A 22,106-nucleotide genomic window follows, 5' to 3' on the forward strand; every position below is an offset into this window, starting at 1 on the left:
TTTACAGTTGGGATCTTTTCGGCAAATATTCCCAAGTCCAAATCTAGAGATTAACTAAGCTGCCCAATTGAAGTGATGGCAGATTCACAAAGCTATTTCAGTCTGCAAAGCTCACGTCAACAACGGCGTATAATAGTTCATGGAATGCAAGCTGTCTCTTACTTGTTTGTTTGTTTTATATTTAACGCCATGGCGGCAAGGGCGCAGCCGCCCTTGCGGCAGACCTCCCGGAGGGTATGTGGCGTGAAGGGTCGCAGGCTCTAGCTAAATACTATATAGTACACGCCGTATCCTGACGTCCTCCAAGTCTTGCTCGTGAGCTACTATATGTTCTATCCATCCCTAGTTCCTACTGGTGCCCTAGTTCCGTTATAACCATCTGGTTTCTTAATAGAGGTAGTTTGTCGTTTGGAGGATAGGTTATGACCTATCTCCTAGTACCGTGGGCAGATCTTCTGGAAGAAGTCTGTCACGCAGAGGAAGGCCTGGAAGCCTTCAGAGTCAGTGATTAGCCCCTTGAAGTAGCGATCGAGGGACCCTATAGGTCCTACGGGCTCCTGGCGGCTGTAGGGGTAGAGGGTGGGCCACTGTTGCCTCCTCAGTAGGGTCTTTCGGCAGTAGACTAGATGGTCTGCCTCCTTAACCCATCCACAGGAGCAGGTGAGTAGTGCTTCTGTGTGGTTAAAGCGTTGGTGATATTGTTTAAAGTCCCCGTGGCCTGACCGTGCCGCGAGGAGGTGATGAAGGGCAGCCCTAGGGAGGCCAAGTTCAGGAGGGCAAGCAAGGGTAGTCTTGAGCCCTAGTTGGGTATAGCGGGGAGTTGCCTCTTGTTTCCACCATCGTCTATATTGGCGTCTTGGCCGCTCTTTAGCAAGCCACTTGATACCTGATAAAATAGCTAGTTAGCCCCTAGGGACTGGTAGAGTTATTCCCTCCTTAGCTAGGCTGTCTACTTCTTCGTTTCCTTTAATATCTTGGTACCCCGGGGACTAATAGGTTCGTATATTATATATCCTAGCTACCTCCTGGATCTCTAAGAAGGCAGCTTGTGAGGAGTCTGGGACCTTGCCACGGATTCCCTGGATGATACTGGTATTATCGATGTAGATGTGTATCGGCTGGCCCTGAGAGGTGTGGAGGGCCCGTCGGAGCCCCGCCCACGCCCCTTCCGCCTCACTGTTAAATACCTCTGCTAAGCCGAGGCGGCCGCAGCCCTGGGCTATAGGTCTATTCTTGCGATAGATAATAAAGCCGAACCCCGTGGCCCCACTAGCGGCTTTAGAGCCGTCTGAGTAGACGATTGTATGATTGTCTGGTACGGTCTTGAGCCAGGCTTGGAAGGCTTTAGCTGTATCCTCCTTACGCTCTAGGGTTATGAGGTCTTGTGAGCCTGGGGGGTATTGCGGCTGTATGAGTAAAGGCCTTGGGTATTTAGGTAACAGGCCAGCTGTTCTTTGAAGTCTTGTCCGTTGCCGCCCCTGCTGCCAGAGCCTTGGGACCAAGGGATGTTGTTGGTCAACCTTCTGTAGCCGCGTAGCAAAGCGTAGTCGTGCTGCTTCGAGGGCAACCTCTGCTGTGGACAGGCCAGCCTCACGAAGGAGGCTGCTAGTTGGTGTGGTCCTCCAGACAGGTAGGATAGCCCTTGCCGCTGCTGAAATAACTTTCCCGACTTTGCGGACCAGGCCCTTCTGTCCCGTACCTATAGTAGCTATCTGCATAGTAGTACCACTACTGGTATTGGTGTTGTTACTTAAGGCTGGTCTGTATAAGCCTGCATACCAGGTTTCAGCTCCGTAGAGGACTGTAGGTAAGATACAGGCGACGGCCGCTTTACGCACAGCAGCTGCTGGTAGCCCCCCTTTTGTGTTTGTTAGGTGCCGTAGGAAATGGGCTACCTTTTTTGCTGCTGCGACCTTTATTTCCACATGGTGCCGGAAGGTGAGTCTCTTGTCGAACCAGACCCCTAGCCATCGTATGGGCTTGGTCGAGGCCTTAATAGTTAGGCCTCTTGCCTGTATATCTGGTATATCCCTTATCTGGTTATGCTTCCTGCTAAAGTGGATTGCCTCGCACTTAGCTGGGTCAAAGGCAACCTTGTTATCAGTGCCCCAGTTGAGGATGTAAGTAATGTCCTGGCCTAAGGCTGTGGCATTATCTTTTAGCGTCGGGCTAATAGCTAATAGACCTATATCATCTGCATAGCCAAACCGAAGCTTTTGGTATTAGCTAGGATATCGGCTATGTATAGTAAAAAGAGTATCGGGGATAGTGGGGAGCCTTGCGGCAGCCCACAGGATAGGGGGAAGTCCTCTGTAGTAGTGTCCTCTAGCCTGACCCGAGCAGTTCGGCTGGAGGTGAAGGTAAAGATCAGCCTAATTAGGTGTCAAGTTGGGATTGTTGACGCAGGGTGGAAGCTCTCAGAGGCCAACTGCAGTTAGGGGTAGAATGATGAATTACTGAAATCTGCTCCTCCCTCGACGTGTACTCCCTGCGCTGTATATATATCTGAGCTGCTCCTTTGTTGCTTGGACTCCTTACTACCTCTAACTAGCCCCTATCCGGGAGGGCTCTGACATTAGGCTACCAGGCCAGCCCTGCTGCCGTAGCCTAATAATAAGTCGATTTCGTAGAACGGAATCAAACGCCCCCTTGACGTCCATTGTTGCTAGAGTTGCAGTAAGCCCTGAGTCTAGAGCGCTTTCTATCTCATGGGTTAGACAGGTTGTCAGGTCGACTGCAGCCCTTCCTAGCAGTGCCCCAATCTGCTGTGGGCTAGCAACTCCTTCTAAGATGGTGAGGTATGCCATCCTCTTTTCTATCAGCCGCTCTAGGCCTTTACCTAAACAGGATAAAAGGGAGATTAGACGCCAGGATCCAGTCTTTAAGAAATCTGTTTTCCCTGGCTTCTGGATCATAATAACTTCTGCTTTACGGAGCGGTCTAGGGAAGTGGCCTACTTAAATATAGGCCTAAAAGAGCTGCTATATAGGCCTAGCTACTGATTCCTAGGTCTGCTGTAGTAACTTTGTAGTAATCCCGTTAATCCCAGGGGTTGTAGTCGTTGTCAAAGTAGCATGGCGTACTTCTTCCATGCTAACTATATCCTGCTAGGGCATTAAACGCCGTGTAACTACTGGGATAGTAAAAGGGTCCCCAGGTAAGTCGTCTGTAGCGTTAAATCTCTCTAGTAAGGCCATTCGTAGGGCCTGGGCTTTATCGTAGTTGTTGTCGATTATCTGACCTTCTACTATAAGAGGCGGGCTTTTAACAGCTAAGCCAGCCTTCCGCCAGCCTACTATCTTATACAGGTCTTGGTCTGACTTAGCCTCTTCAATCTTAGCAGTCTAGTAGGCGCGCTTTGCCTTTCTAACCGTAGTTAGGAAGGCCTTTTGCTCCTCTAGGATAGGGGGAGGTATAACTAGCACATGTTCCTGGGCCTGTTGGCGCCTGGCGTTACAGGCAGCTCTGTGGGCTTCTGCGCACTCTTCTGTCCACCAGGGGGCTCCCCTACCCTGCTTCGTACGTCTCTTTCCTACAGCTTGAATAGCTGTGTGGAAGAGGCTGACTAATTAGGTAGCTAGGGTATCTAGCTCTGCAGGTTTAGGTAGGTCCCCTAGGGTAGGTAGAGCTGAGGCGCCTATTTGTACAAGGTCGGTAAGTCGAGGTAGAGCTGACTCTGGGACTGAGAGGTGGCCAGCCTGGCGTCTCTGTTCCTAGACCTTACTTATAGGGATAATTGTCGTAATAGCTTGATAGTCGGCCCCTGGGTGTAGGTGTGGGCTGATATAGGACTCAGTAAAGGGAATATTTAAGAAGGTTAGGTCGAGGGTATACCCATGAGTATGAGTAGGAGCCCTAACCTCCCTAATAAACGCAAGATCGTAGCCTTTAGCCCACTCTATAATATCGTTTCCCCGATTCCGACTAGGAGACCCGGGCTCCTAGGATCGGTGGCGGGTATTCAGGTCTCCTATAATAAGTATTCTCTTTAGTAGTTGATAGCCTAAGAGGAGGCTGGTTGTCTGGTTAATAGGCTCGCCTAGCGGCCTATATATATTAACGATAGTAAAATTGCTAACCCTCACCCATAGGATGTCTCTTGTTTGAGTAGGTCTTTGTTGCTGTACTTGTAGCCTTAGACCCTTATGCGTATAGGTTATAACCTTAGGTCTTATATCTACTATTCCAGAAATTAACTGGGATATAAGGGTTAAAGCCTGGGTGTGTATTGATCTGCATCTATCGGCATAGCCTATCTAAGGTTCCTGGATTAGGACTACGTCAATCTGATCCGCCCAGCAGAGCTCTAGGAGAGCTGTATGAGCCGGGCTTTGCTTCCCTACGTTGCACTGGGTTACCCGTAGCATCCTTGGGGCGGCCGGTCTGAGCCTACTGCTCTGAGTCGAGGTCGAGGTGGGTGTAGGCATTAATAACGTTGTAATCAGGCTTCTGAGCCACCCGCTGGGCCCTGCTGCCTGAGCTAGCCGGGTTAGGCTGGGTGGGTAGGGGGGGTAGGGCAGGGTCGTCGTTAGAGACTTCTGCTTCAGCCTCATTCTCGTCCTCGTCCATACTGCTACAGCTAGCAGCATCACTAGCGTCCGCTACAACAATCGAGTCCTGGGTGGGAGTAGGGGCGCGTGGGCGCTTTGAGCCGGGCTGATAGCTTGTTGGGCTGCCGTTAGGTTGCTGGATGCTATTGGCTTGGGTGCCAGCCTGGCTGTTCTAATAGAGGGCCTCGTAGGCCTTCAGTCCAGCCTTGCGGAGCTGGGAGAGTTCCTTCCGGCCTGGGAGGGTAGGGGAGCCATTAACCACTAGGGGCCTTGCTGGACAGTCCTTGTGGTTAGCTTGGAAGGGGCCGGAGCAGTTGGCGTACTTCGGTCTAGCTGTGCAGGGCCCAGTCTCGTGGGATCCCGAGGGCCTGCTACAGTTGCTACAGAGTGGCTGTCGGTTACAGTATCGGTTCGAATGATATCCCTGGCATCCAGGGTCATATCTGGATAGGGTCTTTTTCTTTTGGATAAGCTGAGACCTGCTGCTTTAGTTAAACAGTTTGAAGGGTGGTACTTCTATAGAAGAGGAGATGACCCAGGAGACTTTGTTTATAATAGGGTTTATACCTAGCCGGGATTGCTGGGCCCGGGTAGGCTTACGTCCTGTTTGGGTAAGGACCTCATCTTCTACTAGAGTAGCTGGGTTAAGGGCGTCGCCATCAAGAGTCCATATCTTAGCAGGGCAACGTAGGACGACGTAAGTAAACCACTTAGTAGGGGTCTCAACTTTATAGGCTCTAAGACACTCTGCTAGTTTCTGTTTGTTTATAAGGAGGGCTTGCTAGACCTACTTATTCAGGGGTCTTAGTAAGTAGCCAGTTATAATATGGTAGATGTGTGGGATATCTGCTAGCTAGAGCCTAAGGGCCTGGTAGACTGTCCGGCGTAGGGCGAAGGGGGCGTGCTTCCTAGCAGCCGCTAGGCCCTCTTCTGGGATACGGGCAAAGACCCGGAGGTCCTCCTTCGGTTGGGATAGAGCCTGGGCCCGGGTCTCCGTCAGACTCTGTATCTGGACTTCGGGCCGGGATAGGATTCGGGTACGGGTCGGGACCACGGCCACGGCCACGGCTGTAGTTGAAGCCGAGGCTGCTACGTCAGTCCATTTCCGGCTCGGAGTCGGAGCCGTAGTCTCGCTACCCATAATCCTCTTCAAGGCTTAGATTACATAGGTTATAGCTTCTTTTGCGATCTGCTTCCTAGGCCCCTCAAAGCAAGAGATTACGTTATCCAGAGACTGAGCAATAGCCATAAAGACGTCTTTCGGGCTTCATAGTGCTTAGCCTCTTCATTAAGAGCTGTAAGGACAGCTCCAGTAGCTGTCCCAGTCATAATCGAGGGCCCCTTAGCCGTTAAGGGGGTTGTCGTAAGGGCGTCAGGCTGGCTTCCCACGAGGCTGGGCCGGGGTGGCTGGGCCTCGGTACCGCGGCGGCGTTTAGCCCTTGAGGTTGGAAACGACTCCGGAGGGGGTCCAAAGCCTCGGTCAGGACCGGCCGAGGAGGCTGGCAACAGTCCAGAGCCCGCCGGAGGCTGTGAAGCCATCGCGGGAGGGCGCCGGAGGAGAGAGGTGAAGGGTTTTCAACTGTTAAGGATATTGGTGGTGGCCCACCTATTGCACTAACAGTAGATGCCAAGAAAAATAAGGCGAGGGTTGAAGTAGAGTGGTGAAACATGGCGTTATCCGACACACTCGCACATCAGCGACTCCTAGGCGGCGCAACTAGCAGAGTAGACTTCGTGATTAGTCTTCGATTTCGAAGCAACAGTATTCGGGTGATTACGAATGTTCGCAGTTCATACGAAACTCGAATCATGGCACTCATGTCTTGATAAGCTTGTGGTGGAGCGTGGTGCCGATATTCCGGATGAACTATCAATGATCCGCTTCGGGTCCGGCTTTCAGCAAGGATTTTCATGAGGCCTGTGGCGGAGCTTTGCATGCGAACTTAGAAGTCATTGGGGACCAGGGGGAGAAAGCATGTTTGCTTTTGGCTGCATTGCTCGAGAGACGATCATCTTGAGTGCCGTGACATTTGTTCTCTCAGCGTCGTATTGTTTGTCATTCACCAACGTTGCGCTCTTCTCACTGCAACTCCAGAGCGGCTGTTTGGGAACACCAGGCGATCCAACTCTATGCTCTAGCCAGATGTCATCACCTTAAAAACTGCCATTTAAGCATGTTTAGCACAGGGCTAGACTCACGACTCATGTGAGATCTAGGCGAAGATCACCTCATTCCTGCATAGCCCTGGTCGCCACTGCCCTGGTTGCTGCGGTTCGCTGACATGAACGGGGCTGTACATTTCTTATTTCCTTCCACCCCATGATCTCGCCAAATATTGCTTGTCAGTTGTGAACCGTTGGGCCGGAATCAAATACCTTCCGCCATACCCCTGATGACGAATGGGAAGATCCCGGTCGAGTTGGCTTCCTGGTTGGTTCCCGAGTTGTTCGGTGGAGTCTTCAACTCCGCTATCCCACCGTCGCCGGAGTGCTCCGATGGGTTGCTCATCGGGCGAGCCTCCGGATTGGATACAAACTCCGTGGGGGGCACGAGACTTGACTCGTTGAAGGCTTAGAGCGTCTTTATCCCGCACATACTACCACTCTGTGCTCTGTACGCCATACCGCCGTCTACACGTAGGTTGCCGTGTATGTTGTGAATACATCTATCAATCACCAGGGGTAAACTACGGATGGGACGAGTGGACCAATCCGGAAGGACACGAGTGGATCGTCTCATCTGCCAACGAGACCTCCCGCTGCTTTCGTCATGAAGCGCGCGGTAGACTTCGCGAAATTTATTCTACAACATGGGTGCTTTGCGTAGCATGATTGTCAGCCGGGGTCTAAGTCTAGGAAGGTATCATGAGATGGTGTCACTGGTCTACAGGCCTGTTCTAAGTCGGAAAGAAAAGGCGGAAGTGTTCTTCTCCGCCACTTGTATAAGAAGGAGAGAGACAGATCGTGCTACTTAACTGTGTAAGTGACTCATCAACGGCTCTCTACACATTCATTTTTTTGTCCGATCAACCCAAGTCTGTCACTATGGTTCGCTCGTTGTTTGCCCTCGCCCTCCTGGGCACCCAGGCTTTGGTCAACGCCGCCGCTGAGGTTGAGACCCGCACCATTGACGAGATCTACCAAGCTGCCCTCGCCGAGGGCGGTGTTGTTACTCTCTGGCACGGCGGTGACGAATTGACCCAGCAGAACTCCTTGAAGACCAACTTTGAGAAGAAGTTCCCCGGCATGACCCTTAACGTCACCGTCGATCTCTCCAAGTACCACGATGGTAACTTGGATGACCAGCTCGCCGCCAAGAACGTTTTCGTTGACAGCATCATCCTCCAGACCCTTCACGACTACCCTCGCTGGGCGTCTGAGGGTGCGCTTCTGGATTATGCCCCTCTCGGTTACGACCAGATCCTTTCCGAGTTCAAGAACAACGAGACCGCCGCCTACTATGGCATCTTCATCATTACCTGGGCTGGACAATGGCACTCCGGAAAGCTTCCGGGCATTAAGGCCCCCATTGAGTGGGAGGACTGGGTCAACCCCGACCTCAAGGACAAGCTTGTCCTGACCTACCCCAACGACGACGATGCCGTCCTCTTTGCTTTCGACCTCATGTAAGTCGCATTCAATCTCCATTATCAGGCTTCGATCCTAACAACGCAACACAGTCTCAAGCAATACGGTTCCGCCTGGCTCGATAAGCTCATCGCCCTGAACCCCCGCTGGGTCCGCGGCACCCAGACTCCTCGCACCATCCTCGGCCAGAACGGCACCCAGTGGGGAGCCACCTTCACCTCCTCCGGCACCTTGAACCCCACCGCGCCCATCAACGTCTCTTACCCCGTCGAGGGCCAGTTCGTCTCCTGGCCCCAGACCGGCGGCATCCTCAAGGACGCCCCCCACCCCGAGGGCGCCAAGCTCCTGCACGCCTACCTTCTCAGCACCGAGATCCAGACCACCCGCGGAGGATGGAGCGTTCGTGGCGACGTCGCTCCCCCCGCCAACTACCCTGCCATCCTCGATATGCCCGGCACTGACCCTACCGCCTTTGGCAAGTGGATGTCTGACCGCGCGGCTGTTGAAAGACTCCGCTTCTGGCTCGAGGACCGCCTTGGTACTGCCCAGGGTCTCAGCCCCCTCATTGATGATTTGTAGATGCTTTCATGTACAGTCGTGAGGACGAAGACAGTTTCAGGAACTTCATGTAGATATTACTAGCTTTATTTGAGCTCAAAAACCAAGTACATACGTTTTGGCTGAACAACACAACTTGAGAACCTACCTTGACTTGAAAGATGCCCGGAATCGGGACATCGAACCCTCACCGAATCACAACCTCGTTGGGCTGATTAACGGGACTCCGCATTCAAACATACGGCTCTGCCTATCCGCGGAAAGTCGGGACCGTAGTCGTAGACAACACTTGGTTCCTTGCATACGCGCATAGCCGGCAGCATCGACCGATTTCTCAGGGGTGCAATGGGCAAGTGACCGAATAGGAGTTGCCGGGAGCTGACTCCTTGCAGGCGGCAGGCAGCAGCCCGGAAGTCCAGGCGACCCATGCGAAATTTTAACGTGCGAATAAGCTATTTGGTCTATGGGGTAAGGAGCTTGTTTGGTTTAAAGTGAAAATGGCGCGAAAGTATGACTGATTGGGCGGGCTCACAAATGGCCTTGCAACTTCATTAAATGCCACACAAGGGCATGCACAGTGTTGTTCCCTGTTCTTGCTGATTCTCCCTGATCGATCTATTCCAGTTTTTCCTCTCGTCTTTCGAATCAGGAGGGTTTCTGTGGGTGTGAATAAAGACTTGGTTCCGCCCAGGGCCCGGCGAGTAATGCTACCGGGATCAAATTGCTTCCCGCCTTGACAATAGGTAGCAGGGCAATCCTTGTTAAATCATCGATTTGGAGTGCGCTTTCTGCAGCCACTTTGGCTTACTGGATACAATCCATGTTCAATCCAGACGTTCGTAGATCGAAGGATGTCTCGGTGTGCTCTAATGTTGGACCTTGCAACACTGTAAGGAGAATGGACCAGCGGAGGAATTATGATTGTATCTTCATCAGCACCGTTTCCCATCTCGTCATGAATGGCTCCCAAATTCCCTCTAGGTCACGGTGACACGATTCAAAATAGGCGTCAATTGGATTATGAAAAAAGTCAGGCTGAATGAGTTCCTCCCAGAACCTATTCAACGATGACGGTAGATTTGTGAACAATAGTCTAGCCGACGAATCTAATTCTTTGCGAGATTCAAGAAGTGACAGTCTCTTCGACCTACTTGAGTGATTGACACTGTTAAAGCAACTATTAGTACCAACATTGAAGCATGAGATCATAAGTCTTGGTATGCCTTGCAGCCTGGGGAGTTGATCCAACGAGCAATGGGATCATGTACGCTGTGGTGGATTTCGAAGACGACCGGAGACATAGATTCGATAAGAAAACGTTCGAGCCGTGATGCTCACATATTCTCTAACCCTTGAAGTAAAATCAGGCGAGGGATGCACTCCCGCCAAGCTCAAATAGCCAATCGAGAAGCAGATCTGTTGACCAACTGATCTTAGGCTAGTTCGTGATACCTTTATTCTAATAACACTGTAATACTTCACATGTTGCCCAGATCTCGGCTTGAATGTTTGATAATATCAGATGGCTGCTATACCGTCGAGAAGCTTTTGAAAAACAAGTTCCATGCGCCTTCAGTCTTAAAGAGGTCAAAACAAAATCTGGCAATATCTTTGTCCTTTGTCGGATAATTGAATAGGCCTCATACCAGCTTTAAGTTGTGTATGTCGGATGATTCCTGACAGAAGTCTTCAATGTGCACAGTTCATGAATCAGCCTCAACTGGTCTTTGGATGTCATTAAGAATCTCCCAGAAGTGAGAAACTTAATCTGAGGGTAGGCACGCCGTGCTTCTGGGAGAAGCTGACTTGGAAAAGGCCAACAGTGTGGGATCTGACTTCCCGTTGCTAGACATGGTCTTGCTTTACGCGAGACAAACCATTCGGCCTTGAAACCCCAACTTCCTTGTAATGTTCCATCAGTGAAACAAACGCCTTATCAGGACACCGTCACAATGATGCTATAGCAGATATCGGTACGATGATATGGCGTACTGGTGTGAGGGCCTAGAAGACGTTGGAGGAGGATGGCTCAAGAGTGCTGGCTAGGTCTGAGGAGCAATAGCATTTACTAACTACCGACGATTTTGATTGCGGAGATCTTCTATAAGCTATTGATAACTGAGTTTATGGAATATTAGCATTGATCAGCCGAGAAATGCCACCAAAAAGCTCACTAAGTCAATACAGGAGGGAGTATTCGCCACTTCAGAAACTGACGCAGCACTCTCATGTCTTGTAGCGTCCGAGCGAAGTGGTAACTTACTTAAAGAGTATTAACCAGACTTTACCGATGATAATACTGACGGTCACCTCTAATGAAAAGACTCTGCTTTGACTGCGATATGCGAACCTTACCTGTTGGCATTATCATCCGTGGGCTTTGAGTCGAAACGGACTCGATGTCTATACCGACTTGCTTGAGGTACCCATAATCAAGACTGCATTCACTCTTGGTGTGTTCGGTTGAAAAGCTTCTCGAATTAGGCCAAGCGGTTTGGGTGATCGAGTCTCCTTTCTTCGACATCTCCCTGTGAAGCCGTTTTCCACATGATCCCTCGGCTGTCATTAACAGACACTTCAATTCTCAGAGTTGAAGTGTATTTTACTCTCTCTTTTCAATACGTGGACAGACCCGGAACGTGTATTTCCTGAATCGTTAAAGAGAGGTTCTGCCGCCTGCGATCCTCGGTTTGTGAGTCTCAAAGATCATCTGAAGCCCCCGAGAATATCTCGACCAGTTCGAGGTTGTAGAAGCTGAATATATATCTATTCTCCTGACGGAGAAAGTTTGTGTTCATGCTTTAAGGCATTACTATAATTGAAATAGTTCACGAGCTAACAACTGATGAGCACTGACCCCCCTCTTCACGGGGACCTATCTGTCCTGAAAGCTTCTGCGGAGATCACAATCTGAAGATTATTCACCCGAGATTCATCCTCACTGCAAGTCTCGAATATACAACATTTGGGGAATTCTCGGAGCTTCACTGTGTCGCATCATTAACATAGTCCACTAGGGCATAATTAGATCATACAATTGTGAAACAACCCGACTTCCACGTCTGTCATTCCTCAGGCAATGTATCTGACGTACTTCAAGTGCTTGCTATGATAGTCCCACTGGAGATAGTGTGCACAGTTCTTCTATACCAAAAAACATGAGCCTTTACTTTTTTTGCGTATCTACTACTATTGAGTAGTAGTTGTGAGTGGACGTGGAGGTTGTTGATGCCAGTAGGATGGCCCTCTTTGTTTTGGCTCTAGATAAGCCAACATAGCTAAATGGATTAGTTTTCGTGTCAGCTTCTGCATAAGACTCACTCCAGTCCACAATACACAAGCGTATTTACTGACTTCCTGGATGCTACCTAGTACATGTATCTGCCGGTCAAGACATGGAAGATGATGGTGGACGCTGCTTTTGATGCATGGACAATCAACCATGGTAGTAACTAACAGCTGGCAGCGTTGTGAATTATCTACTTCGCCTGCTGCATCAACTCATAAGAAGGCAGTGGATACAGCGGGTGAGCCAACATGTCTCACTCAGGGGCGATAGCCCGCCTACGTTCTCCCGAGCCCACGGCATTTCCGAGCTTCTTTCGCTTTAAGAAATTAGAAGAAAACAAGGATTGCGCTGTGTAGCCAGTCCGCGGGGGCAGGAGATTGAATCGTTCCCTGCTAAATGTTGTAATCACCGAGCAACTCTTGAAGTTTGACCAGTTACCCTCACTCTCCGGATGCAAAGGAGCAGAACTTCAGAAGGGGAGAGCGGCCGGCCAAGTCCCAGACATACTAGCACAGACATGGCCCTGATAGAATCTCAATGCCTTAGTAGCCGCTTTCTTCCTATTTCTCCGCCTTGAAAGCCTCGGCTGTGCAGATGCGCAACATGCCAACTGCCGTTGGTATGCCATGCACGTCTTGCGCAGCCTTTCATCCATCCCACGTGCGATTTGTTCCATGACCGATCTCGGAATTCCTTGACCGTTCCGCAAGAACAAACCCCGCGTAAGTTATCTCGGGGTATTCCACGGCACAATGTCCGTATGCGATCCTCGCAGCCAATGGGGTGTGGCGGACTTGGGATTGCGGCTCTGAAGAATGAATACCAGAATAGGCCTTGGCACTCTTGGCGATGCGACACCAACCTGTACGAAAAGTAGCGCTTGCAGCTCCTTGTGACGAGAATTATCCATTCGAAGCGACGATGGACATTGTCTCAGGTCTCAACAGCTTTACTCAACAGATGTGAGAGACCAATTTGTTCTTCCGCTTCACCCAGATTTCGGGAAAGATTCTCCCTTTACCTCAACACGCCAAGCGGAATGATGCCCGGTACAGCTCGCAGGTCAAACCGGTGAACCACCACTCAATCCCGTGAAGTTGAGCAATTCTGATATGAAAGTCCCTCATACTGGAAAATTCATTGCAGCAAGTTCCGCCCCAGCGCGGAAATAAAACACCTCAGTTTTCGAGCGGCGATATCGCCATCAGGGGTCAAGAAAATTCTGTTTCTTGGCTTTAATATGGAAAGATAACGGTTACCAAGAGGTGCCCAGGCGGGAGGCTCAAAATTTCAAGGCTAAGCGCCTCGCCAAGAGCGGTGGCCGACACTCTAGGGCGACGGTTGCCGGGCCTTGGCAAGCCATCTCACGCGCCAAGGGGCAAAGAGCCTCAGCAGATCTATTAAAGTTTCGGGAAGCATTCAGGCAAAAGACAATTGGTTCGATCTTCGCCCGGGAACTCAACGTCCTCTTGCTTTTACTTCGCTCTGGTTATCATCTCTTCAAAGATCGAATAAGACAATACAAACATGAGAAGGGCGAACAAGAGAGGAAATTTCAAGAAGAGCTGGGAGCGTCCAGCATCCTGTTGATGAGTGGTTTTTGCCAGTCCAAGTGCTCAGGTTTCACTACCAGGGGAGGAAGAATGAATACGCTAACGGGGCTCGTCATTCTATCGGGTTTACGGCGGCATTTGAAATGCACAGACACAGTTGACATCATACACCACAACCACCGAGTCAAGCAACTTTGCCTCCTCTGCATAATCCGCTATCCAACACGTCCACAACCAGAAAAGTTTACTCGACGGGTGAGCGTATTGCCGCCAATGAGTGAAAGCGCTTACATAACTCAACACAATCACCCCGGAAGAGTCCATTGCCCTCATCAGACTTGGGGATCCTCGTCTCTGCACATGCAGCCTACGGAATTGGCATTCGGCCCGTCGGTTGGCTTGGCCCCTCGGGGGTTATTAGCTTACCCAGAGCCGCAATCGGAACTTCCAAAAGCAGGGTCCGCCCATCGGCCCTTGCCTGGAGCCTGGAGGGAGATGCGAAATGTGTAGCTAATGCAAATGTGTCAATCAGGGAACTCGAATTCCTGAACAAAGCAGAGGAGAGGAGGGGGCCCACGGGGGAGGACATCCGTCCGAGATATACAATGCTGCTTATTCGCTGTCCCCGGCCGCGTTCGTCTCCACGGGGAAAAACACAACCCCGGGCCAGAGTGTCACGCACCCCGTTGATATTCGGTGGACCTGGAGACGGATGTGACGGAGAACAACTGAATCCAGCCAGATACTGCAGAATACTGCAAAGTACCGAGTGAGATTTTGACGTACGCATCCTCTCAGATGACAGATTTACTCCAGTCGTCAGCTGCAAGCCCCAGATTGTTTCCCCCAGAGTATGGGTCTGTGAGGGAGATACGGATTATGGGGGTTTATGGGGAGGCTCCGCTTCGATAGACATACTTATGGATCACGACCGCAGTTAGGGTCTCAAATTTTTTCGTCTCTTCCCTCTTCATCCTCGAGAACACTCTTTCTCGAAGAACACACATATCGTCGACAACTCACTTACACAACTTATCTGAGCTGTTGTAATAGACCGACACACAATGGGTCTTCTCACCATCGTCGAAGAGAGGCCGACGCCGCCCTCGGTCTACAACTGGCGCATCTACGTGCTGGCCGGCATCGCGTCATGTGGATCCTGCATGATTGGCTACACGAGCGCCTTCATCGGCACGACAATCGGTCTCGACTCTTTCAAGTCCGAGTTCAACCTCACCAACAAGTCTACTGCTGAGAGACACGTGATCAGCGAGAACATCGTCTCCCTCTTCGTCGCCGGCGCCTTCTTCGGAGCTCTCCTCACCTACTGTCTCAGTCACTTCATTGGTCGCAAGAAGTGCTTGGCCATCGGAGCAACCGTCTTCTCTCTGGGAGCGGCCTTGACTTGCGGCGCCAACGGCAACCTTGGCCTCGGAATCCTCTACGCTGGACGTGTCTTTTCGGGTCTGGGAACTGGTGTAGCTTCTGTGAGTCTTCAAAATGCCCCTGAGTGGTGACTCATCTCGGTCATCGACCGGTTCTCCACATGATGAGTAGCAGAAATTTGCAGTGTAACAAATGCTAAAACGCGGATCTTGCAGAATATTATCCCCGTTTACATCTCGGAACTTTCACCGCCGGCTATCCGTGGCCGTCTGGTCGGTCTCTACGAACTTGGCTGGCAGATTGGTGGTCTGGTCGGGTTCTGGATCAACGTGAGTCCTTATACAGACTTTGACTATCAATTTTCGTTATGATCACTAACACTTTACACAGTTCGGTGTTGAAAGCAGTGTTCCCGTTGGCCGCGCGCAATGGATGATCCCTTTCGCAGTCCAGCTGATTCCCTCTGGTCTTCTGCTGGCTGGCTCCTTGTGGATTCGTGAGTCTCCTCGATGGCTCTTCCTCCACGACCAACGCAAGGAGGCCATGGACAACTTGTGCTGGATCAGACAGCTGGAGCCCAGCGACATGTACATCACCGAGGAAATCGCCGGTATCGACAAGATCTACGAGTCCACCAAGGCCACTGTCGGATTCGGCTTTTGGCAGCCTTTCAAGGCACTCGGTGCCCGCCCCTACCTTCAGTGGCGCCTGTTCTTGGGCTGCATGCTGTTCTTCTGGCAGAACGGTTCCGGCATCAACGCCATCAACTACTACTCCCCGACCATTTTCTCCAGCATCGGTGTTGAGAGCAACACTGTCAACCTGATGACTGGTATCTTTGGTGTTGTCAAGGCCGTCATGACCTTTGTCTGGCTGCTCTTCCTTGTCGATCAACTCGGAAGAAGAAAGCTTCTTCTCATTGGTGCCATCACCGGTTCCCTCTGCATGTGGGTCATCGGAGGCTACATCTGCATCGTCGAGCCCACCAAGAACCCTCAAGACCACTTGACCGGCAGTGGCATCGCTGCCATTGTCTTCTTCTACCTCTGGACCGCCGTCTACACTCCCACCTGGAACGGTACCCCCTGGGTTATCAACTCTGTAAGTTTATCCACTCTATGTCAACGATTGACCACAGCTAACAAGCCTAAAGGAATTCTTCGACCCCAACTTCCGTTCCCTAGCAAGTGGTGCAACCACTGCTAGCAACTGGCTGTTCAACTTCCTCGTCTCCCGTTTCACGGAGCAGATGTTCGCAGCCATGGGATACGGCGTCTACTTCTTCTTCGCCGCCCTGTCATTCCTCGCCTTCTTCTTCGCCTTCTTCCTCATCCCCGAGACGAGCGGCGTTCCCCTGGAGAAGGTTGACAGACTATTCGAGATCAAGCCCGTCTGGAGAGCCAACGAGACGTTGATGGCCCAGTTGAGGGAAGAGGAGGTACAGTTCCGCACAGACATCAAGGACGAGGTTATTCACAAGGAGCAGGGCACGTCGTCGGAATCGGACTCCCCATGAAAAAGCTGCGCTGGCAAACGCAGATACACACATGACATGACCACGAACTGTACATAGACATAGAGATACAACGACATTTTGCTTTATCGCGAGGGGGGCATCTTTTTGCGAATACCCGGCATCGAGTGGTCTGCAATCTTCAAATAAAGGACATTTCATGGCTCGAACCAACCAGCCCGCTTCTTGGTGCACTCGATTTTTCATGACCACTGATGATCATGTTTGTCAACTTGCTCATCCTCTGCTCAAGAGACATTCATGACCAAACCCATTTAATCGAACCCCTGCAGAAACGCAACGACAGAACTAGAGTCTCGACTTCAGAGCATCCAGTTAACAATGTCGAATCTATTTTTCGTGGTGCCGAGATTGCCGATGTTCAGCTGCAACTTTCAGAGGCGCTGCAGACTGACTGTCAGTGGAGCCGAATGCAGGCACAGCTGCAACAACGGCTTATTTCCGGGGTCGCTCGCCCTAGGCCGCCCTGCCCGTTTGAAGTTGGTTCGGAACTAGCCAGAAAATCAGTTGACCAGGGCTATCCAAGGAGTCGATCAATGCCAAGCACGCCTGCCGCTAGCGATCAGGAACTACCATTAAGCGGCTGCATGAGAAGGGGTTCCTTTTGGTATTAATTCCCGGCGGGATAAAATTCTCCTAGCGGTGCTGCACAGCGCTTCTCTGTCGAAGTCTGTGTGTCTGAACATCCGATGCCTCGTGAAACCTATTGAAGTCGGCATATGTCTGGACAAATGAGCAGCACGCAATTCTCACGGTAGCTTCAAGTGTGAAGCAATGAGATAATAGGTGTTTTGCATTTTGTGCATCTTCGAGTACACCCGTCCTAGCTTGATAATTGCCAGGTTAGACGACTTGTACCAAAAAACAGTACTGGATTTCATTGTCGCACTTGCACACTGCAATCCGTGAAGGCTGTAATTATCTACAGTCAACAAGTGCCCAGATGAACAACTAGGTCACTTCGGGTCGAAGATTGCTAAGAACGTCGCATGTTCAGGGCGAGTAAAGTAAGGCAGGTCATCATTCCCGATGGCCACCGGACGGGCTCCCGTTGAAATCCGGACGATCGCGCCGTCTGGCGCCGGCTGCCCCGCCCCGGTCGGGGCTTGAATTCCGGATGCGCGCAATCGGGATTTGGTTTCCGTCAGACTGCCTGATCCGGCCAATATCTAGGCCGGACTCAGCACCACTCGTTTAAGACATAGACATGGAAATTAAGAAGCGTGTTCTCAATTTGCATTCAACACCCTTTCACATTTCACCTCGTCATCTTTTACTAGGTACGGGGCTTGCGTAGATAATAGACTCAATCACCACACCAGCAGTAACCGCTATGTCCAGGGTATGTTCTCGTCTTATCCTATTCCCTATGGATCTTACTGGGACGTTTTCATACAAAGCCTCGGCGGGATAGAAGTTATCGTGTCATACGTTTGCTGACGGTATCTATAATGCAGACAAACATGCGATCAGTCAACCACATCGGCGTGTCCGTTCCAGATATCGAAGCCGTAGTGAAATTGTACAGCGAGATCATGGGCTTCGTCCTCGTAAACGGCAAGATCAAGCAAATAAAGCGCTCCGAGACACCAGACGCGGGGATTTTCAAGATTTACCCCGGGGCCTTGCAGGAAGTCAAGCTGGCATTCATGACCACCGGCAACGGTGTCGGGTTCGAGGTCTTTGAGTTTGTCGATCCCGCTTACAAGAAAGCCGACGATTTTGCGTACAACGTGGGCGGCTTCTTCCACTTGTGCGTGACGGATGCAGAACCAGAAGCTCTCTTGGCACGGGCTGTACAGAACGGGGCCAGCAAGATTGGGGAACCGACACTCAATCCGCTGAGCGGCTCGAGGTGTCTGTACTTTAGGGATCCTTGGGGCAATGTGTTGGAAATCTTGGATATGAGCTTCGATAGGATGAGTGCGCTGGATGCAGTCTGATTTAGAGCGTCTATGCCTGTAATATCTAGGTTAAAGCATACCCCATCGTGGTCGCTACAGGCTTGCAACGCCAGACACAGAGAGGGGGGATGCCGCTTCTATTTTGATCGACCAATATAAATTCTTTCTGACACTAGGGGAAAATCACAAATTCCAACGATCTGAAAAGAAAATGAGAGATAGTATCCTGCTGTGGTGGCTCCTATCACGTCAACAGTCAACTGATTCTTTCGATGTTTCTACTGGTCCAGGCTACATCGTTCCGCTTCCTCCTCTTATTGCCTCTTCTTGCAACAAAACTGCCTATCGCAGTGAAGTCTGGCGTACATCCCAGAGAATTACATATGACCATCTCTTCGACACACCTAGGCTGAGTGCGGAAAGTTCGACTTCGGTTGGTTTATTACCGCTCGGCGTTTGCGCGGGCCAAGCTTGACGCCTGCACAACTGCTTATCAATGCCCTTGTCGGTGTTGCTCGACCTCTTTCCTCTGACCTCTGTAAAGCTGCAAGCCATGTTTGATTTTTCAAGTCCAAGATTATGTTGTACTGGCGACTTTCTATGTTGTTTGGCCGTCATAGCTTCTAGGAGATGCTGTCTTCACGCTTCAGAGATGTCCATTTGTGCTCAAAGGCCAACAGAATGCGCAAATACAAAGCAATCGGGCCTTTCCCGGCCGACATTCTAGGAAATCCGCCTCCAGCTCCGGCCCCCACACTTCGTATGGTTAATGAGTGCGTTGTCTGAGGACTGTAGGCGATCAGACCAATCGGACATATTCTCGCCTACCCCAGGTATCTTAGCTGCAGGAGCTGCTAGCTTGTAGTTGAGCCGAAGCCCTGCCTATGCCCTCATGTCTGGATGTAGAGTTTCGAACCGCACTTCCGTTGATTGGAGACTGGATGTGCTGGAAGATATCTATGATCGGAAATTCGGGAACCATAATCAACCCGTGTCCACTGATCAGCAAAACCTCATCCCCGGTGCCCTTTCACCCCAACACGGTGTTTTGCCACTTGATTTCAACATAAATCGACAAGAGCTAGGAATAGAAGTGCTCAAAAAAGTACATATTTACAATAGGTAGTCAGTGAATTCTGAACCCAGCTCGATATAACGCTTGTTACTAAGAAACCTTGTACGCCAGAACTCATAACCAAAACCTAGTCAGCGTTTTCCCCTCGGGCATAACCGCCGCGGCAACATGGGACCGCGAGATGATTTACCGGCGTGGCGTTGCTCTGGCAGAGGAATTTAAGGGGAAAGGAGGACACGTGATTCTCGGGTACGTTCACCCCATTCTCTCTCTTATAGAAACCGCGTGATAGATCGTGTTGACATAGGCCTGGAAAGCCCCTCAACAGGTCCGATGGGTCGCGCAGCCCTAGGCGGTCGCAACTGGGAAGGCTTCGGCCCAGACCCCTACCTAGCAGGCATCAGCATCGAGAACACAATCACAGGGATGCAATCCGCCGGCGTACAGACCTGCTCAAGGCACTACATTGCAAACGAACAAGAAACCCAGCGCTCCGACACCCCTTCGCCCAACGGCAATCGAGGCCATCTCTTCGAATGTGGATGACAGGACCGCCCAGGAGCTCTACCTCTGGCCGTTCGCCAACGCCATTAGGGCGGGTACGACGTCCATCATGTGTTCGTATAACCGTTTCAACCAGACGTACGCGTGTGAGAACAGCCACCTCCTGAAAGAATTGCTGCGCGACGAGCTGGGGTTCGAGGGGTACACTGTATCGGATTGGTTTGCGACGCATTCTACCGCAGAGGCAATCAACGCCGGCCTCGACCTCGAGATGCCGGGCGCCGTGCCGGGAAACTACCCCGGCGCGGTAACCTTCTTCGGCGACAAGGTCCTCGAGGCCGTCACCAACGGCACCGTCACCGAATCCCGCATCGACGAAATGGTCAGCAACATCCTCACGCCATACTACCTCCTAGGCCAAGACGCAGAATCCTACCCCTCACCCGACCCGTCACTCCGCTTCGTAACCCTCTTCCAAGAAGTCGGCCTCCAAGTCGCCAAAGACGGGGGCTTCATTCCCGACGACTTCGTCTTCACCTACGGCCGCGACGTCCGCGGCGACCACGCAAACCTCATCCGCGAAATGGGCTCCGCGGGCCCAGTCCTCCTCAAGAACGTAAGCTTCACCCTCCCCCTAACGAACCCCAAAATCATCGGCATCTTCGGCAACGACGCGGGCGAAATGACAGACGGCTTCCTCCGCCCCGCTGAGGTTCCCGATGCCACTAACACAGGCACAATGATCATCGGCGGCGGGTCAGGCACAGGCCGTCCGTCGTATGTAATCTCCCCCCTCGCCGCCATCCGCGCAAAAGCAGCAGAGTCCGGCGCGGAAGTCCTGTACGTGACGAACAATGACGTCCTCGCGGCCAATGATTTCAGGGGTATATACCCCCCGCCCGAAATCTGCCTCGTGTTCCAGCAGACTTTCGCCAGTGAAGGCTTCGATCGCATGTCGATTGAGCTTGATGGGAACTCGACGGCGGTGATCAATAATGTGGCCGATTTCTGTGGGACGACGGTGGTGGTCACGCACTCGGGCGGCATGAATACCATGCCCTGGGCAAATCACACCAAGATTGGCGCGATCCCGGCGGCGCATTACCCGGTCCAGGAGAGCGGCAACTCGATTGTTGATGTGCTCTGGGGTGACGTCGCGCCTTCGGGCCGGCTGCCGTACTCTGTCCCGCGCAGCGAGGAGGATGCGGGACCGGCGATTGTGAATCTTACGCAGCCTGTTGGTGATCCGCTTGCGTGGCAGGCTGATTTTACAGAGGGCCAGATGATTGATTACCGCCACTACGATGAGCTTGACATTGAGCCGTTGTATGAACTTGGCTTCGGGTTGACGTACACGACGTTCGAAGTGGTGGGTGACCAGGTCGGCGTGAGCTTTGTCGCGGGGAACTCATCCATCACTGCTCGCCCGGACACGGCGATCGCAGTTCAACCAGGCGGGCATCCGCAGCTATGGGAAGATCTCATTAGCGTCAAAGCGTCGATTTCGAATACGGGCAACCGGACTGCCTTTGCTGTCCCGCAGCTCTACGTCTCCTTCCCGGAGACCGCGCCGGGAGGCACGCCGAAGAAGGTACTGCGGGGCTTTGAAAAGATCCAGATCGAGGTGGGCGGCTCGGCCGAAGTGGAGTTCTTGCTGATGAGGCGGGATGTAAGTTTGTGGGATGCGTCGGAGAAGGTGTGGGTGATTCCGGAGGGTGAGTTTACGTTCTGGGTCGGCTTCAGCTCGAGGGACTTGCCGGTGGAGAAGGCCTTCTCGGTGTTGGGGTGATGATTGAGAACCCAATCATGTTGACAAATCCAGCTTCGCTTTGTTCAGAATTTAATCTTCAACTTTCCTTGATCGAAAGATGCCTGTTGGCGAAGTACCAAAGTGGTCATCTGATCAGTGGTCGAAGGGCTAATAGTACATCAAAGCGCAGTTAGTGATGGCAGCTAGGGTTGAATAGCAAGATCTGTTCGCGAGGAAAGCATCCGACCCATTGATCGTCACTTCTCGTGGCATTCCGTTTCTCGGCTCCGTCGACCCTGATGAAGCTCGTGTCGCACAACAGTAATTGCAGAGGTTAACATTGTTCCGCCATAGCAGGTTTGTTCCAGACTGCAGCTCTGTTCTTCTCTAACGAGTTCGACTCATCTTGTCCGTT

The 22,106-nt window shown here is 51.6% G+C and overlaps 3 protein-coding genes across 3 annotated transcripts; all 3 read left to right on the forward strand.

The window, feature by feature from the left end:
- Window positions 1-7,449: 7,449 nt before the first annotated feature.
- On the forward strand, window positions 7,450-8,717 carry BDP81DRAFT_500692 (ABC-type Fe3+ transport system; the record flags this gene model as incomplete). Its single annotated transcript, XM_060595520.1, has 2 exons — window positions 7,450-8,176; window positions 8,231-8,717. Exons 1-2 carry the CDS (start codon window positions 7,596-7,598, stop codon window positions 8,715-8,717), a joined length of 1,068 nt encoding a protein of 355 aa, XP_060440694.1. The 5' UTR covers window positions 7,450-7,595.
- A 5,885-nt stretch (window positions 8,718-14,602) lies between these two features.
- BDP81DRAFT_464441 (general substrate transporter) lies at window positions 14,603-16,440 on the forward strand (the record flags this gene model as incomplete). Its single annotated transcript, XM_060594152.1, has 4 exons — window positions 14,603-15,025; window positions 15,140-15,253; window positions 15,315-16,025; window positions 16,078-16,440. 4 exons carry the CDS (start codon window positions 14,603-14,605, stop codon window positions 16,438-16,440), a joined length of 1,611 nt encoding a protein of 536 aa, XP_060440695.1.
- Window positions 16,441-17,921: 1,481 nt separating this feature from the next.
- On the forward strand, window positions 17,922-21,730 carry BDP81DRAFT_398337 (beta-glucosidase; the record flags this gene model as incomplete). The annotated part of the gene is made up of 4 exons (XM_060588445.1): window positions 17,922-18,381; window positions 19,569-19,686; window positions 19,755-19,878; window positions 19,919-21,730. 4 exons carry the CDS (start codon window positions 17,922-17,924, stop codon window positions 21,728-21,730), a joined length of 2,514 nt encoding a protein of 837 aa, XP_060440696.1.
- Window positions 21,731-22,106: the final 376 nt, after the last annotated feature.

The sequence above is a fragment of the Colletotrichum phormii genome (assembly GCF_030913505.1).
Source record: "Colletotrichum phormii strain CBS 102054 chromosome Unknown BDP81scaffold_23, whole genome shotgun sequence".
Classification (NCBI taxonomy): Eukaryota; Fungi; Ascomycota; class Sordariomycetes; order Glomerellales; family Glomerellaceae; genus Colletotrichum; species Colletotrichum phormii.